Source organism: Crinia signifera, chromosome 1 (genome assembly GCF_055691185.1).
Source record: "Crinia signifera chromosome 1, ASM5569118v1, whole genome shotgun sequence".
Classification (NCBI taxonomy): Eukaryota; Metazoa; Chordata; class Amphibia; order Anura; family Myobatrachidae; genus Crinia; species Crinia signifera.
Genome location: NC_139217.1, coordinates 422,267,089 through 422,285,840, shown reverse-complemented (window position 1 = coordinate 422,285,840; position 18,752 = coordinate 422,267,089). Strand labels below are relative to the sequence as shown.

The following is an 18,752-nucleotide window of genomic DNA, read 5'->3' as shown; positions in this document are numbered from 1 at the left end:
GTTATATTGTCAATGGTGAAGGGGGTTATTCTAATGTGTTATGTATATACAATCATTTATTTAGCACCTTCTAGAACAGTGGTAGCCAACCCTAGCCCTCACATTTTCCAGACAACCTAGCTGCTGCACAGCTGCACTCATTAATCACTGACACATTTTAAAAGATCCAAAGATGGAGCTAATTAGCTTACTTGTGATTCTGTGAGGAGACCTGCAAAACATGCACTGTTGGTAGCTCTCAAGGACTAGGGTTGGCTACCCCAGTTCTAGAAGATAGAATCTGATTGGTTACCCATAGTAACATCCCATCTTCAATAGAAGTCCCATCTTAGTAAATAAACCTCATAGCGAGGTGATTCCAGGGGCAACACTTGGGTGGGGCATGGTGCCTCCCAAACATACCCTTATCTACTTCACTGCAAATGTCCCCTGACAGTCAGGACATTCTGGAAGAGTACTGTAGGACATGTATGCATTACATCATAGAAAGCAATGTTACACAGCATTTTGTTAATTAGTAAAAGTCAATGATAAAAAAATGCAACAACCTGTGTAGTAAAATCCTGCCTTGGCAAGTGCAGCAGGTTGTACATTAGCATCCGGAGGCCATCTCTTAAAGGACTCTAATCGGACGTTCTCATCCTCAAAGATGTTGCAGCTGATCATGCCTTATAAGTTATAAACACATATAAACATCATATATGGATAAATTAATATGTTATAATAAATAGTGTATGCTAACAGCTTTCTTAGCATAACACATAATGCAAATTAATCTTGAAAAAAAAATGTGAAAAAAATTTGAAATAGAGATATTTTGTCATATTTATCGGTCACATCTAAAGGGGCCTACATGCTGAGCGTTCTGAGTGATGCTAGATTGCTCAGAACGCTCAGCAAGATTGCTTTGTACACAGCAATATGTCGTTGTCTATTGCCGCTTCTCCCTGTGTCCTGCTTTTCGTTGTGGCCTGCTGTGATAGCAATATTAAATCAGAATCAGAATCACTTTATTGGCCATGTATACGCTCGTATACTAGGAATTTTTTGTGGATACAGTGCAGCTTCAAGCACGGTACAAGAGGGATGACAGGACATACATACATTGCATCAGTTGCGCATACAAATGACAATTCACATGTTAGGATTTGCAAGGTTAGACAGAGCAGTGAGGGGTTTAGATTAGCAGTAACTTACAGTACATTGTTCAATAGCTGAATAGCTGTCGGGAAGAAGCTTTTTGCGGTTCTTGACGACTTGGCAGGAATGGACCTGAATTTTACATTCCTTCTCTCTGGCATATCTACAGGCCCAACATTATGTGGTTTGTCTGTCTAGGGTACTCTCCCACACCGACTATAACAACCCATTAGACACCATATTGTAACAGAAAACTGCACCGTTTAAGCCAATTTTGGTCCACTACTCCTTCCTTCAAACCCTCCTTCAACATGAAGACAGGGATGGCACAATGGAGAGACCATCTTCCCTCCTTGAGCACCAAAATATTATTGAAAACTCTTGAAACTTCCATTAAACAAATTCCTGCTACTTGTACACAGAATTGTTCTTGAATATTTTGCACAGGACATACTTGTTACTGCATCGTCGCTATTTGATGGGTTTGCTTGACGACCATTTATGTCTTAGATGTAGCTCCCAAAGAGAGGAATTGCATCATTGCCTCTGGGAATGTCCATAATAAGGGGGATTGGGGTCTCAGGTGTGGAAATATGCCACATCACATTTGGTATCTGTATTGTCCTTGACTCTTGAATAGGCAGTACAGTATCTGGCATTATGCCAGAAGGGACCCGTGTGAAGCAAGGGGTCATAAAACTCTTGATTATTGTGCCCGCTGCTAAAAAATGTATCCTTCAGTTTTTGCTACACCCTACAGCCTCCTCATTCTCACTCTTTTTGAACAAATGATTTCACATTTTTAGAATCTAAAGGCTAGTGGCCTCATTACGGAAAGAAATATCTACTGAAAAGTTTTTAAATACTTGGGAGAGTCAAAGTGAAACTCTACCCCATACTTTGAAAGAACAGGTATGGCAGTGTTTCAACAATACAAAACATCTCTTTGTATGTTGATCTTGGAAATGGTCTCTGTACTGCATATCAGTCTCTGGAACGTTCTCTGTATTGTAAATAAGTCTCTGCTTTGCTCTACAGTGTCAAACTGGTGCAAAAGAGCCAGTGGCCCATGCTGATGGTTGTGGTCAAATTCCAGAGGGGGCTGTTGCATGCTGCCACAAAGGTAGGTTTTAAGAATATCCATGCTTACCTCAGTCACAGTGGCGTAACTCCCGGAGGCAATGGAGACTTCTGATGCCGGGCGAAAGCCATCAGGGGGGCAAAGAGAGCAGACACTAGCAAGAAACCAGAGGCACAACACCCACACACACATACTTTCAAAAGGTCTCCTAACACTCACCTCAGATCTCTATTAGAGATCTGATCCGCGCTGGTGCCGTCTTTACTGCAGCTAGTCTCAACAGCTAAGCGATGGCTCAGCTGCTCAGCGACACCCTGATTGGTTGGTGTGCAGCTGCCCGGAAGAAGGAGGTGGAGTCACGGACTTAGCTACCGTGACAGAGTATATTATTATAGCCTGTGGGTTTTGGCTAGAACCATTTTTGTGCCTGTGCTGCAGTGCGGACTGCGGAGGAGGAACGGGAGGAGAATGAAAGCTCTCACTCAGTAAGACTGGATGATTTAAACTTTTTTTTTATTTCAGGGGCACTACTATCTATAGGGCTTCCAGGAGCCTCAACTGAACTTACGCCCCTGCTCAGTCTGTTTGATTATATCATCTGTGCACAAGCAGGGATATGACTAAAATCTGGACTGTTGGAGTATCTTGGGGACAGCATTTGGGAACTACTGCAATACAGAGTGCATAGCATGGGCCCCTTGGTGTATAATTTAAGTGCACAGGAGACAAAAGAAGATTTGGGATAAATGACTGCGCTTTGGAGCAAGCTTGACCTATACAGTGAGTGTGTCACCATACACACAACATGTACAACAATGGAAAAAATACCGACAGTTTTTCAAGCGCTTCTTCTATGTACAAGTCCAGATGTCACTCCATCCTAGATAGCTCTGATAATGGCTCATGTGACATAGAAAGAAAAAAACATATATGGTGTAATACCTTCAAGTGTAAATTCTGACAGTTATAAACTGTATATGATAAAAACCGTACCCTTTGTAATTGTCCACTAAATGAATGGTGGACAATTCACGCTCAGGATTGAGGGAGTATTGCCACTCCAAGGGATACTCCAATATTCTCCAGGTTGTTCCACATATAGAAGAACCAGATAATAGGTGTCCAGATAGTGAAATACCGTTTTAATGAGTTAAAAAGCAATACAATTCATTATGATGCCTTGATAAAGGACATATGGTCTGAAACGCGTTGGCGGAGGGGACTTGTGAACACTGGACAACACATCAGGATCTAACATCTACAGAGAGCATCCGGGGACGCCTGTGGTTTTGTCATCTCATGCTCTGTTTGTCTGCTTTGCACAGTAGACATTATAATCTGGTGAGAGTCCATTGTTTACACCCATAATGAATTGTATTGCTTTTTAACTCATTAAATCGGTATTTCACTATCTGGACACCTATTTTCTGGTTCTTCTATATGTGGAACAACCCGGAGAATATTGGAGTATCCCTTGGCGTGGCAATACTCCCTCAATCCTGAGCGTGAATTGTCCACCATTCATTTAGTGGACAATTACATAGGGTACAGTTTTTATCATATACAGTTTATAATTGTCAGAATTTATACTTGAAGGTATTACACCATATATGGCTTTTTCTTTCTATGTCACATGAGCCATTATCAGAGATATCTAGGATGGAGTGACATCTGGACTTGTACATAGAAGGAGCGCTTGAAAAACTGTGGTGCCCCCAAAACCCCTTCATTTGGGTCACCAAGGGTTAACAGTAACCCGCACCTCAGTGCAGGACACACGGGGTTAATATTTCCCCGGGACTTTCGCGCCAAGGCTGACTGACAGCAGAGTGAGGGCTTGGGGATTGGCTGGTTCTAGGAGGAAGAGGAGGAGGAAGGGAAGAGCGGTCAGGGAACTGACCTGGGAGGAAGAAACAGAGCGGCGTGGAGCAAGAAGGAGAGCAGCGACTGGAGAGAAGTGAGCAGCAGCGTGACCCCCGCCGACCTCCAGAGCAGGAGACGGCGCCGGGAGAATTGCCGCAGCCCCAGTGAGAGGGCACCTGGGACGCAGCGCACGGCAGTGTGACCCCCGCCGACTTCCCAGAGGGGAAGAGAGGAGAGACGCGACGCGCCTCCTTACCAACGCGGCCAGAGTCATCGAGAAGTGCGCGGCGAGGCTGTGACCCCCGCTGACCCCGCCGCCTGTCAGCCTCATCAAGGGAGTGGATAGGGGACTGGAAGAGCCACCGAGTGCGGCAACGCCACTGCTGTGGCGCCCACACTGGTGTGCGGTCACCCTGAAGGAGAGGACGCCACCCCCGCAAAGCCGAGCGCGACAGGCGGGAGCCTGCACCAGAGAGCGGTATACAGGTATCCACGTCCTGCCAGGCAGTCACCCCTGCCCACCGGTGCCCAACGCCTGGCCCCATAGCCTGCCGCCCCAGTTACCTGCCAACCCAAATCTCACCTGTGCCCAGCACCTGATCTCAGGGGCAGTGACCCCCATCACTCCTTTGTGCACAGACCCTGACCTGCCGGGTAGCCACCCCGACTACCCGCCTGTGCCCGCGTCAGGGTACACTCCACCGATAGACAGTCCACCCCCTAAGCAGAGGAGGGGGTTCCTAAAGTCGAGCTGCAGGACTCGGTCGGCTCACACTTCCCTAACAGCTACCCTGCTCTATTAGTGGGGAGCCACCGCCACCTTGTGGCTTAACTGAAGTACTGCACCGCCATACATTGATTGCTGACCCTCCAGGTTAGTGGGTCACTTGTTCCACGTGCTACTGCCCAGCAGGAAGACGCAGGCCCAACGCAGTTCATTACTAGTGCTGGATGGCTCCTATGGACAGCCGTTTCCTAAACCCCTGTGGACAGGTTAACCGGGACTGAACCCCATGCAAGGTGACGTCACCTCAGGGCTATAGTTAAGATCCTAGTTTGGTGCACCAGTTATCTGATTATTACTTACTGTTATAATTATTGTTGTGGTATACCATGTACGGTTTAATGTGTGAATATGTCAAAGGTAGCCTTCAGTGTTAAGGGTGCCGTGTCGACTAATTGACCCAGTAGTAATCTTAAAGCGGGGGTGTTTGACCCAGGACGCCGTCACGGTACCCCGAACACGTGGAGACTGTAGGCCCTAGTGGGCTCATACGTGGTGTGATTAAGTTGTCACCCCTTATGGTTCTATTTAGTAAACCCTAATAGCATCAGTTCACATCCATAACTGTTGTTACTTGTTAACGTGCCTTAAACCCCCAAGTGCTGCTGTGCCGTGAGGGTCAGTGGGCACAGGCTGCCTTTATCTCATAATAAATCCGAGTTGTACCGCAGAACGTTGTCCCTTTTCATTGAAGTGTCCCTCTCCCGTCCCCCGGGAAACAGAAGAACGGATGAACCTGAGTCGCCCCTGACGTAGCAAGGTAAGGGGAACCCGTTCCCTTCGTGCACCGGCCACCACAAAACTGTCGGTATTTTTTCCATAATTTAAGTGCACAGTCTGGAACTTTATCCCCAGAGTAGGAGCTGCTCTCCCAGGAAGTGGGTCCCATTGGTAGTTCCCTTGCCCTAAAATGCTTACCATTATTGTGATGGTGGGGGTATTATAGGCCCTAATTTTTTTATTGTCACCAGCTCTAAGCTATGACTCTACATTTACTTTTAATTCCACATACTTTGTGTGTTGTTTCTGTAATTGGTTGCAATTTACGTACTACAGTTCCTTGTCAAGTTCCCTAAATTACTTTATTATGGTTACTTTGACATCACAGCATTTTGCAATATATTTTTATATCCTGTGAACTTTGTTTCTTTAAGTGCATTTAACATGCAGAAAACATGACAATGAGGAAGTGATATTAGCTAATACGCCTTTCAGGAATAGGGCCAGATGTATCAAGCTTCAAAAGTGATAAAATGGAGAGTGATAAACAACCAGCCAATCAGCTGCTAAATGTCATGTCACAAGCTGGGTTTGTAAAATGTCAGGTAGGAGCTGATTGGCTGGTTGCTTATCGCTCTTCACTTTAACACTTTTTTAAGTTTGATACATCTGGACCTTAAATCCCAGCTTTAACCCAGCATTGACCTCTGTCTCTGTATTTACCTAATTCATATATGGGTGACAACCTAGGTTATTTGCCAGTCAACAGCCTTCACACAGGACCCAGGTCTTCTGGCTTACAGCGGGCACTTGGAGGTTCAGGGCCGGCCTTAGGCATAGGCACACTAGGCAATTGCCTAGGGCATTTGGAATGCCTAGGGGCATCAGCAGCTTCTGCTGATTAAAATGATATGCAGCATGCCTATATTCTGTGTGAGTGAGGCTGTATCTGCATATGAAATAGTGTATTCATGGAAATCACTGTAACATAGCATTCCGTATGCAGGTACAGCCACAGTCGCACACAAAATATAGGCATGCCGCATATCATTTTAATCATCGGAAGCTCCTTGTGTGTGCTGGTCATAACAATGCAAATAAGACGAATTTTCAGCAAAAAAGGCACCCAACGTTAGCAGAAGGGCCAGGAGCTGCATGGCCTATTGAGACAAGATGTATGAGGAAACATCTGAATCCAAGCAGAGGCAGAGGTCACAGTATTAGCGGCTGTGCGAGTGCGGTCTGCGGGTGGGTTGGTTGTGCAATAGTGTTCGGCATATGTGTAAGGGGCATTATGTGTGTCATGTATAAATGCATTAATAATGTGCGACATATGTGTAACAAGCATTATGTGTGTCATGTGTATAAGGGCATTAATAATGTGCGACATGTGTAATGGGCATTTTGTGTGTCATGTGTATAAGGGCATTAATAATGTGAAACATATGTGTAAGGGGCATTATGTGTGTCATGTGTATGAAGGGCATTAATAAAGGTTGGCATAATGTGTAAGGGGCATTACGGTTATAAGGACATAAATAATGTGTGTCATGTGTAAGGGGCATTACTGTGTGGTATTATCAGGGGTGCCGAGAGAAAGGGGTAGGGGGTACAAATTACCCAGGCCAAAGCCTGATGGGAGGGCCCAGTGGGGGCCCTGGGCCCCCTCCCCTTAAGTGACAGCAGCAGCTGCAGCTCTTCTCCTCTGCCCAGCACACACTGCTTTGTGCTGGGTTGCAGTGTGGCCATGGAGGTGGTTAAAATACAATATTTTCTCAGGATTTTTTTCTAAGGGTATAATTTGATGAGTAATGTATATAAGGTAAAGTGGTACTACAATGTGATGTAACATGAATAAGGGACACTCTCACATGCACTACTGTGTGGCATAATTTGAATTTGGGGTAAAATTGTGTGGCCATGCCCCTTCCCAGCAAGAACGCACCCCTATTTGGGCTGCGCACCAAATGTGTGCACTGTTTCTATTTAAAATATTGCAGGTAGGAGCACCAAAATGATGACTGCTATGATGAGGGTTGATGGTGCTGGGAAAGGGGAGCAGTGTCAGAGGCGGAACTAGTGGCGGTGCTAGGGGGCACCAGCCAAAATCTTGCCTAGGGCATCATTTAGGCTAGGGCCGGCTCTGTGGAGGTTATATAATGTCCAAGCACTGCTGTGCCCCACCAATATTCACACATATGTTGGGGGCCGGGGCACTGACCCGGGTGGCAAGCCCTGGGAATAAACCTGGTTGGTTGAAGGTGCATGGACCTAGGACAGTCACTCCGGGTCATTCGTTCCAGACATAAGCTGGACCTGGGTTGACATGTCCATGGGGAAACAAAATGGGGGTTTGGCTTATGGTTAAACGGAGTATATGTAAAATAATAATTTATATAACAGAAATAAATTTAAAAAATCAATGTAAAGTCATTTATGAGTTAAATAAATAACAAGTTTTACAAAGTTGCAATAACAATTCAACAGTACAACAACCCGTTACTAACATAATAATATTTATTTTATGTTTTCTCAGAATGCTAAACTAGTAGAGTTGGCTGGCAGAGGGGTCAGAACCGCAACGGTGGCCAAAAAATCTGATCCCAGGCCTGTGTCTACTACTTACTACATTCTGTGTATAATTACTGTAAGCACTTACATGATTCGTTGGAAAGAATTGTATCACCAGCATCAGGAAAGAAATGTTTTCCCTAGAATTTAAATGGTACACATAAATGTTAATCACAATGTTTTTGTATGATTAAAGTGCTCGTATAGTAGAATTGTAAAATGTAAAAAAATAAATGAGTAATTTTTAGCAACACGAATAATTAATAGAATATTCTTTTTAAAATACAGTGTCTAATTATTCCAAGTTAAAATAATTAAGTTATAGCAGGGGTTCTCAAACTGATTTTCTCTGAGACCCCATATGACAATAAAAATTATTCTAAGAATGCATCATGTTACTGCAGAATGGCCACCACATCAGCAGACCATGCCTGCACAGTGCCACTTGCAAAACAGAATTGTGACCACTAATGTGAGGACTTAATTTCTCATTCATTGCAGTGGGTGACAAGGAAGAGACCAGTGGCATATTTATAATGGGTGTAGTGTTTGTAGTGTGCATGGGCCCAGTCCTCTCTTAAAATGCCCTTGGGAGAGACAATAGATGACCGGATAGAGACTGGGGAAAAGGCAGAGGGGGACAGGGAAGGTGTGGAATTTGACTGGAGAGGTGGAAGGGAACAGGGGAGAGGCAGTGAGTGACGGGGAGTGCTGGAGGGAGACAGGGCGAGGCAGTGGAGGACACATGCACATTTATAGGAGTGAATCATAAATTTGCAGGCATAAAACACACTTTTATAAGCGTACAACACACATTTATAGAAGTAGAACACATTTATAGGTGGAGTAAAACACACAGAATTAAAACAATTTTATATGAGAAAAGTGCACATTTATAGGCCTAAAACACACAAATAGGAGTAAATAGCACATTTATAAGAGTAAATAACACATTTATATTAGTAAAAATCCCATATGAGTAACACACAATTCTCTATTTGCTCAAGAAGTTTTTAAAAACATTGAAACCAATCTATTGGACCAATGCCAAAGGTTCTCAATAAACTCTTCAGCCTAAAACCTAATAGAAAAATAAGTACAAGGGTGCACAGATTATCGCCTTGTCTTTGATAATAAAACAGAACCAACTACAGTATGTGTGGGGCATTCACCTTAAAGATAAATGGTCATAGAGGTGCAGTCAGTGCCTGATTAACCATGCTGATTAGGCTGCAGCTTAGGGCACCAGGACTGGGAGGGGGGCACCTTACAATTAAAGCCTAATTTATTCTATGCTTGTTAGCTATCACCCGTCCTGATGTACCGTGGGGATAAGGTGACTGCCAGATGGCTGTGCAAATGTAACTTACTGGTGGAACCATTACTTTATGTACATTGTGCTACAGCACTAGTGGGCAGCCTAAAGCCAAAGCCTCCATACCATGCAACAAGCATTAGATCCTACATGCCAGTTGTATAACCTTCGTTACATGTACATGGGCAGTATGACTGTAGTCCCTGAGAGTGTTTAGCAGCATTACATGGGGAGCTACATGTGTATTAGCCTAGGGATCTGGAACCTTTAATCAGGTCCTGGATGCAGTTAAGATGGCGATTAGCATGCCAGCAGTAAAATACTGGCACCACAATCCGGACTGGTAGCCACAACAGCAGGGCCGGAATACCAACATGTGGAGATGCTGATGATGCTGGGATCCCATAAGCCAGGATCCTGATCATAAGTATGCTGGTCTCAGCAGAGAAGGGGTATCTTTGATAAAGCTGCTGTAGCGGCGAAACGCGCCAGGGGGGCTTTTGCCCCTTTGCCACCACCATCATTTTGGATCGCAGTCCGGACCAGCCCAGGAATATACTCTTGTTCCTTTTCACCATCTTTGGACACTACAATTTGGAACACCTCCGCTCATCACCTCAGACCTCAATACCCAGGTACCTGAGGTTACTCACCAAACTGTCCTAGACCAACTCCAGTGGACTTCGGTTATTTGTGCCAATTTGAATGCCATATGAATTGTGTTATACTTGTCAACTATTTTTAATCCATATATGTACATTTTTTTGTTAATGTTTTATACCTTAGTAAATTACCCTTTGTAAAGATCATCCAGTTTCTTTATATTCCAGTCATTTCAGCGCTGCTATCACCCTTTTTTCCTTCTATTTTGTATATACAGGTCCAACTAACCTGTTTTTTATCAGCTGCTGGGAAGCCACTCCTACCAAGCACCCCCCAAGACCCCTCCCCTATTTTGGGGCGGGCTCACCATTTTCTCCTGTTAAACTTGAAAGCTTGGGATTGGATTCTATAATGGTTGAATGGATAAGGAATCTTGGTTGCAGGACAGAATACAGAGAGTTGTAGTAAACGGAGTACAGTCACAGGAGGAAAAGGTTACCAGTGGAGAACCCCAGGGATCTGTACTTGGACCAGTGCTTTTTAATATCTTTATTGGTGATATAGCAAATGGAATTGAGGGCAAAATGTGCCTTTTTGCAGATGACAACAGGGTAGACACACCAGGAGGGGTAACACAAATGATTGATGATCTAGGTAGATTAGAGGAGTGGTCAAGAGCATGGCAACTAGAGTTTAATGGCAAAAAATGCAAAATCATGCTCTTGGGTCTCAAAAATCCAAAGACTAAGGGGGAAATTTACTAAGATCGAATGGGTACGAATGGTCGTATTCGTACCCTGTCAATGTGAAATACGTTCGTATTTCACACATCCTATAATTTACTAAGGCTGGAATGTGTACGGTTCATTCATATTTTCCAGTGGTTCCAAAAAATATGAATAAATACACCATTGATAGAATATGTCCGTAAATAGCCATTCATTACTAATGATTCGAATTTGCACAGATTTTGGTGTTTTCCCGTTTGTATTTTTTAGATATCCGTATATATTAAGAACTTCAAGTAGAACACTTTTTTGATGCAAGTTTTACATGTGACCTAAGTTCCACAATCATTTGTGCTCAAGTGTGCTGCCTATAAAAGGCCATTATGCACACATAAACCTTTCTCTTGCCTTTCACAGCCATGGCAGCTTTTGACCCATGGTATTTTCACATTTGGGGCTGTGATATACCTGATGCACTGTCAGTAGCAAAAAAAAAAAACCACGCCAGGGTCAGGAACATTCAACCGATGATGTCCCACCACAAATATACACAAAGCTATTTGATGTGTGAAAAATACGAATACGAATGACATCGCCAAAAATACAAATTGTTAGTACATTTCCCCCCTATATATATAGTATAAATGGCTCTATAATGGAAACTACTGAGGAGGAGAGGGGTCTAGGTGTCACTATTTCAGGGGACTTAAAGGCAGGTAGGCAATGTAACAAGCAATGAAGAAGGCAAGTCAGATGCTTGGTTGCATAGGGAGAGGAATCAGCAGTAGAAAGAAAGAAGCAATAATGCCACTGTATAGGTCATTGGTAAGACCTCACCTAGAACACTGTGTCCAGTTCTGGAGGCCATATCTCCAGAAGGATATAAATACATTAGAGACTGTACAAAGAAGGGCAACTAAAATGGTGCATGGTCTACAATACAAAACTTACCTGGAAGATTTAAAATGTATAGTTTAGAGCAGAGAAAGGAAAGAGGGAAAGGGAACTTTCAAATATATCAAGGGTTTTAACAAGGTACAGGTGGGAGACATTCTTCACAGGAAGAGGAGCAACAGAACACGAGGACATTCACTGAAACTAGATGGAGGAAGCTTTAGGGGAAATTTGAGGAAAAAATTACTTCACAGAAAGGTTAGTGGATAAGTGGAAAAGCCTCCCAATAGCAGTGGTAGAGGCAAATACAGTATTTAAACATGCTTGGGATAGGCATATTGATATCCTTACAAAGAAATAAGGATCAAATATGGTTTGAGGAAACATTTGTAAAAAAGGAACAGACTAGATGGGCCAAGTGGTTCTTATCTGCCATCAAATTCTATGTTCCTATGTTTCTAAGGACCGTTAGGGTTAAGCTACAGGTAGAGACTTTTAGGCAGGTAGGGAAAGGGGGTACTTATCCTTCACCTATCTGGATTTTCATTATCAGCATGTCACTGCCTGTCTTCTAACCACTGGTATCCCGACTGCTGGTCATGCGTATTCCCATTCATGAACAGGAGGAATAACAGCAGGAGATCAGGTAATGGTGGACTACTTAAACCTTTGCATGGGAATAAAGGCCTCATAAAGGTCACTGTGCTAGGGATACTAATATGCAGTGCTATTTTTGGTGTCTTTTGTATTATAGAAAATACTGTAGAAGTTTTAACATCATTTTTATCACTTGATGCGGGAAAAGCACTTGATTTTTATACTGTGTTTTGTGGGAAGCATGGCCTGCCAGAGAATTGACTCTTGGTATGCGATTCCGGGACTTCAGCAAAATTTCTGTTCTCTATATTACCCTAACTCTCCATTTTGTTACCCTGTTCCTGATTGTGCTTTCTCTGTTTGTCCCTAGATTTAATATACTTGGACTTTTTGAATAAAGTAGATTTTTATTGACACCCAAGTGTTGATACAGGTTACATTACCATAAAATACTGTTAGTACAGACATTGTGGAAAATATGAAATAAATAATACAGTAGTGGACTGAAGTAAATATATAACAATATATATATACAAACCAGTATATACAATAATGTTCATCAAACATTATACAAACAGCAATATTATATAAATAAATTAGAGATAGCAACAAAACCTGTTCAATGCACTTTAACTTTTAATCTTTAGGTCGGCGAGACTCCAACTTTTCAGCTTCATAGACCTAACATGTCCTGTGGCATGAACTCGATAGGTCAACAGTCAATAGTGTGAACACTATTGGTCAACAGGTCATGAAAACTCATGCTGACCGGTTTTGTGTCGACCTTTTGCATGCCGACCTATTGTTTGTGTCAACCTTTTGACCATTCGACCTAATGAATGTCAACTTTATTGTGTCAACCTTTTGCCTGTCGACCAATAGTGGTGGACTTATTGACTGTCGACCCTATGAGCTATACCCCCAGGTGCACTATTAATTAAATATACAATTCGGATCCGTAAATATTTTACGATTTGTGTCACTCAGTAACTTTGTGTTTTGACCTTTGCCAAGAATATACCAGTCAACCTATGGAATACCCAACCATAAAGAATTCTATGTGCAGATTCTTTTTATGTGAGACCCCCAGACACCAACATAATGAGAACTCACCGTGAACCCTTCAAATCCAATGTAGGAAGAAACATATGCTTTGATTTCCTCAGGATTCTTCATATGTGTGAGAAAATCACATCTAAGGCAGAAAATGTACAATGATTTAGTCACATTGATGTATGTGTACATTCAGGAAATCCACAAATGACCTCTAACGGCATCATCGTGTTTTAGCAAAACCACCCTCAATTTTTTGCAGGTATCCGGAGAGTTTACAGATAATATCTAGATAAATAATCAATTGGTCAATACCACAATGTTGACATGCACTAGAACGACCTTGACAAAGGTCAGTATACATTAGGTCAGCATTGCCAAAAGGTCGATACAGGCAAAAGGTTGACATTGCAATAGTCAAAATATGAAAAGGTCTACATGAGTTTTTCATGATTTTTCCAAATTTTGGGGCTTGTTCATGAATAACCCTCCACGCGGACTGCAATTGGGAATGGAAAGTGTGCCAAGCGCAGCGAGGCATCCTGCCTGACGCATGGCTGTACACGATTTTGGATTCTAAGTGCTGAGGTGTCAACATTATTACCACAAAAATCACCCTTTTGCTTGTGCCGAGCTTTTGTCACTATTGACCTAGTCCATGTCCACATTTTGGTGTCGACCTATTGACTGTCTATCTAGACATTGTTTTTGAGCTAATTCACACCCAGTCTTTTGGTTCAGAATTTTATTTCAATTGGGTTTAAAATTGATAAAAAAAATGTAATCCTTGAAAAAAAAATCAACAAAAATCAATAAAAACAACCAAAAAGCTGTCATTTTTGCAATCCAAACCCTGGAAATGTAAAATTAAAATTCTGAAGCACAAGTTATAAAGGGGACATTGTTTGGATGAAATCTCCTCCTCGGAAGATGCAGACCAGGTATTGTTTTGGATCCACAAATTTAGGACTTCTGGAAAAACTTAACCATACATCTCTAGATAAAAAGTAAACATACAGTGTCTCTCTCTCACATAAAATAGGTCGACATGGTTTACTGTCAAAAGGTCGACATGAGTTTTTCACAGCTTTTGTCCCGAATTTCGACATAGGTCGACATGGACACCATATCAGTGCACTGAGACCCCTCTCATGGTTAGCACACTATTATATTCTCCCTCCTAGTGGATGGTAGGGTATGAAATACCGCCTGTCGGCACAAGTCGGCTAAAAGAACGGAAAAACTCATGTCAAACTTTTGACTGTCAACCTTAACCATCGTCGACCTAATGCTTGCATAGACCTTCCATTCCTGTCGACCTTAGCCATGTTGACCTATTTCATGTGTCAACCTAAGTCCGTTGACCTATAGTGGTCAACCGACCTTCATAGCGTCGATCTAGCGACCATATCCCCAATAAAACAGAAGGTAGTAGAAAGGATCTAGAGAAGGGAGAATAGCAACATGCAGCTTTGCAGTATTCACAACACAATCTGTCCATTTCCCGAGCCATACATCTTTTGCCCTGGATAGTGGGCCAAACGTTTGCTTTGAATTATAGATCATCTTTGTTTTGATATAAACATGAACAAAATTATATGTGTGTGTATGATTAATAATGAGAAAATGTGTCACTTGTATCACATTAGATGATTGGGCAGCACGGATGGTGTAATGGTTAGCATTACTGCCTCACAGCGCTGATGTCATGGGTTCGATCCCCACCATGGCTCTAACTGTGCAGTTTGTATATTCTCCCCGTGCTTGCGTGGGTTTACTCCGGGTACTCCGGTTTCCTCCCACAATCCAAAAATATACAGATAGGTTAATTGGCTTCCAGCAAAAATTAACCCTAGAATGTCTATGTGCGCGTGTACATGTGGTAGGGAATATAGATTGTAAGCTCCACTGGGGCAGGGACTGATGTGAATGTTCAAATATTCTCTGTAAAGCGCTGCAGAATATGTGTGCGCTATATAAGAAACTGTTAATAAATAAAATAATAAATAAATTAGATGTTCTGCTACTCACTCAGGAAACCATTTGACATGTTCCTTCCATGGGTCATCGTGTTCCTGCCAGTGACCTAGGCAGCCGCCACAGGCGAAGCACTGAACAGTGTCTCTTCTACCTATAGGAGTTGGGAATATATCATTTAAAAAAAAATATTTTATACAGTATTAAGAAAAAAAACGAATTTGTTTTTAAGAACAACTATGTCCTAGTACAGTATATGATTTGAAAAGAAATCTACTATAGGCTTATGTCTAAATATTTGTCAAATAAATGTATTTGTTTACAAAAAAAAAGCCCTGGGGTGTGTTTTGGCTGGGGTACTATCAACCCAACATTACAAATGGCCACAGGTCCCATAACACTATTTGCGCAGGCTGTTCATGTGCGTTATTAGCAAAGCATCACACCTCATCTACTGTAGGATGATGTCAATCAAGTCTCTGCTGATAGGTTGATTAGTTAATTAGATCTGGGACCCCCCTGAAATGATAGAGTCACACTTTACCTGAATGCAAATAATTCAGCACAAATCCCCCTTCAGAATGATTATCACCTATGATCTGTGGTGTTCACCTAAATCTATTCTATTTTAGCTACATTATGGGCTCTATTCAATTCAAAGCATTATTAACAGTGTCAGGAAGGAGGTCCCAGAACTGTATAATTGTCGTCTTCTTCACTAGTCTATGCCAGTTCCCGTGCCTTAAACCAGATGTTTAGTCCTCCTGATAACCAGTCATGTCAGCCATAACGCTGTTTGCACCCCACTGAAGTCAGAAAACAGCATAACATCACTAGTTTAGTTGGATATCTGCTCGCACCCCAGGAGGGAAGCAAGAAGAAATACTGTAGTCAGACAAACAGCGCACTCAATTGAATAACTCTAGTACCTCCTTCCCGGGGCTATTAACATTGTGCAGAAATTAATTGACCCCTATGACTGAAAAACTAAGCAGTGAAGTGCTTCATATCTTGGAAAGTATCTGAGTCATTTCCAAATTGGCCTTGTCACGGACCCACCGGTCGCTCCTCCAGATACGTCAATCTGAGCAGCTCCAGCCGTGACTGGGGTTCACTTTGGACACATGTGTCCCCTATAAGAGGTATGCCGCCACCAATGCAAGTAAAGAAAGGACGCTTGCATACGTCCGGATACACAATACGATATATAAAAAAAGTTGTAACTTTAACCGCTCTCTTCTGGCTTAAGTCCTAAGAACACAAATTCAGAACTGGAATTATGTATGATTTATTCCAAGAAATACTACAGAGCTTTAGTGATAAAAATGGTTACAAGATGAATACAAAGATTTTAAAAGTACAAACATTAATACAACTCAAACAAAATAAAAGGGAATTAAAAATACAGAACTGTATCTTACACCCAAGTACTGATTCTATAGTGGGGGGGTTTCCACATGAAACATTGGGTTGCTTCCAGCCAGCTTGCTGTTCCCCCTATAAGTACCAAATTGCTATAGGGAGAGAGTGCAGTTATATCTGCAGATTCCTCATCCCTCCCACCTTTGGGATTTTGACCATTTCCCTGCTTGACACTAGTGAAAGTCCCTAGATAATTGATCTTCTACATGAAGAATTAGTCTGCTGTTTTCAGAGTGATTTGTACACATTCCTTATCCAGCGAGATGCAACAGACATTCCCCAAGTCTGATAAGAGATCTTTAGTGGAGGGGGGCAGAGCACCTTTGGCCTGCTCTGGACCATGCTGATCTAACCCCCAATCTGATTTATGTGGGGTCTCTGATCTTAACTTCAGAGAACTCTACAGATTTTCACTCTGAGTGAACACAGAACCAACCTCCTAGTATTCTCCCTGGTTCACATAAAGTTTACATGCATAATACAAGAGATACATTGATTTCACACATAATAATAACGAAAGACATGATTTCACAAACAGATTACCAGAAATACATTCTGGTCCCACGGGTGCATTGCGCGGGTGCGCAATGCACCCTGGGACTGGAGATGCTGCTGAAGTGTATCCTGAAGGCCGCCATGGACATCGGAGGAAAAAAGGGGCAGGGAAAAAATCCAAAAAAAAATAATTCCGTAAAACCACAGTTTTCGGAAAATTTCTGTTTTTGGAATAAACGCCTAAGGGAGACTCGACCTGTATACAGTATATTTCTGTAAGCTGCATTTTCTCATCCCATAAATAACACATTTGTGTGCTCACCAGTAAAGAAGAATCCCGCGCTGGCAAGATGACCTGGTTGAATCCTGGCATAGAAAGGCCAATTTGTGAATGAGTTCAATCTGGATTCTTCTGTTGAATATTCCTGTAGAGATTCGAGGTCAGTCTGTGAAGGTTGAACCCTTACCTTGTATTTGGAAATATTGCCAATGTCTTCTCCTTTTATGAATCTACAGGCTGGGTTGTGATTTGCATGATATTTGCTTGGTGGGGTTTTTAACGATTTGTAAATGAAAACAATCCCACAGCAGAAGCACTGGACACTGAAGCTGACACCAGTGAAATATAGCCCAGCACTGGCCATCTCTTTCGGACACCAACATGCCATTTTGAGTGAATGGAAAGATCTCAGTCTCCTGGCCTCACATCTCATTTCGAAGTTGTAACTTGTGCCCACTTGTTGGCGTATGGCGACATGACTTTTATGATCATCAATGTTAAAATCAATGCCAGAGAAAAGGGTGAAAAGTTTGTTTATAGCCGCTAAAGGATTGAGCTCTTCAAAATGAATCAAATCCTTATTATCCTCGCTATCCTCGCTGTGGTCAACGGAAGCCATTGTCTACATGAAACTTTAATAAAGAAAAATAAATTATTCTTGTAATTTTCAACATGCTCTGTAGTAAAACAATACCTGAGGCTGATGACTTTAGCTCTTCGCCGGGACAAGTTGGAGCCACAGCAAGACCAAAGGGCTAAGATTGTGTGAAAATGTAGTGCCAATTTAGGGGTAACCTTTGTTATCACTCACAGCCGCATTAAAAATTGTTCCCTGACTCCTCACCCTGCTTAATTTGTGTGTGCGTTTTTTTTCTAACTGACATGTTAAAAATTACATTCACACTTTCGGTTATTCAGATCCTAAAGGACCTGCAAAACCATGCTTAAAGTACCAATTATCAGTACCTTACTCCAGGTCCGTCTTGACAGCAGTGAAAGCCCTTGGGCAAAGCAATGCACTGTGGACTCACCCCCAAACCCCCAATTGCATGAGGGCTGCTGCTGTTCTTGTCACCCGCCAGCCCACCCCCTACACACACACATTCACACCTGCTGCAATTCCTCTCTCTACCCTTCACACCTCGGTTTTTGCATGGCTGCTGCTCCTTCCCTGAGAGTGTGCTGTCCTCTCACACCCCACGTATGTTTACCTGCAGGTGCTACAGCTA

The 18,752-nt window shown here is 42.5% G+C and overlaps 1 protein-coding gene across 1 annotated transcript in view; it reads right to left on the bottom strand.

The window, feature by feature from the left end:
* LOC146014532 (baculoviral IAP repeat-containing protein 1e-like) overlaps nucleotides 1-18,142 on the bottom strand; it is a 35,313-nt gene extending 17,171 nt beyond the window's left edge. The window contains exons 1-5 of the mRNA XM_083151597.1: nucleotides 17,566-18,142; nucleotides 15,381-15,480; nucleotides 13,410-13,491; nucleotides 8,248-8,299; nucleotides 592-668 (exon numbers count right to left, since the gene is read on the bottom strand). Of these exons, the coding sequence (XP_083007723.1) occupies nucleotides 592-668; nucleotides 8,248-8,299; nucleotides 13,410-13,491; nucleotides 15,381-15,480; nucleotides 17,566-18,142 (888 nt within the window). The remainder of the gene's footprint in view (nucleotides 1-591; nucleotides 669-8,247; nucleotides 8,300-13,409; nucleotides 13,492-15,380; nucleotides 15,481-17,565) is intronic.
* Between the last annotated feature and the right edge of the window lie 610 nt (nucleotides 18,143-18,752).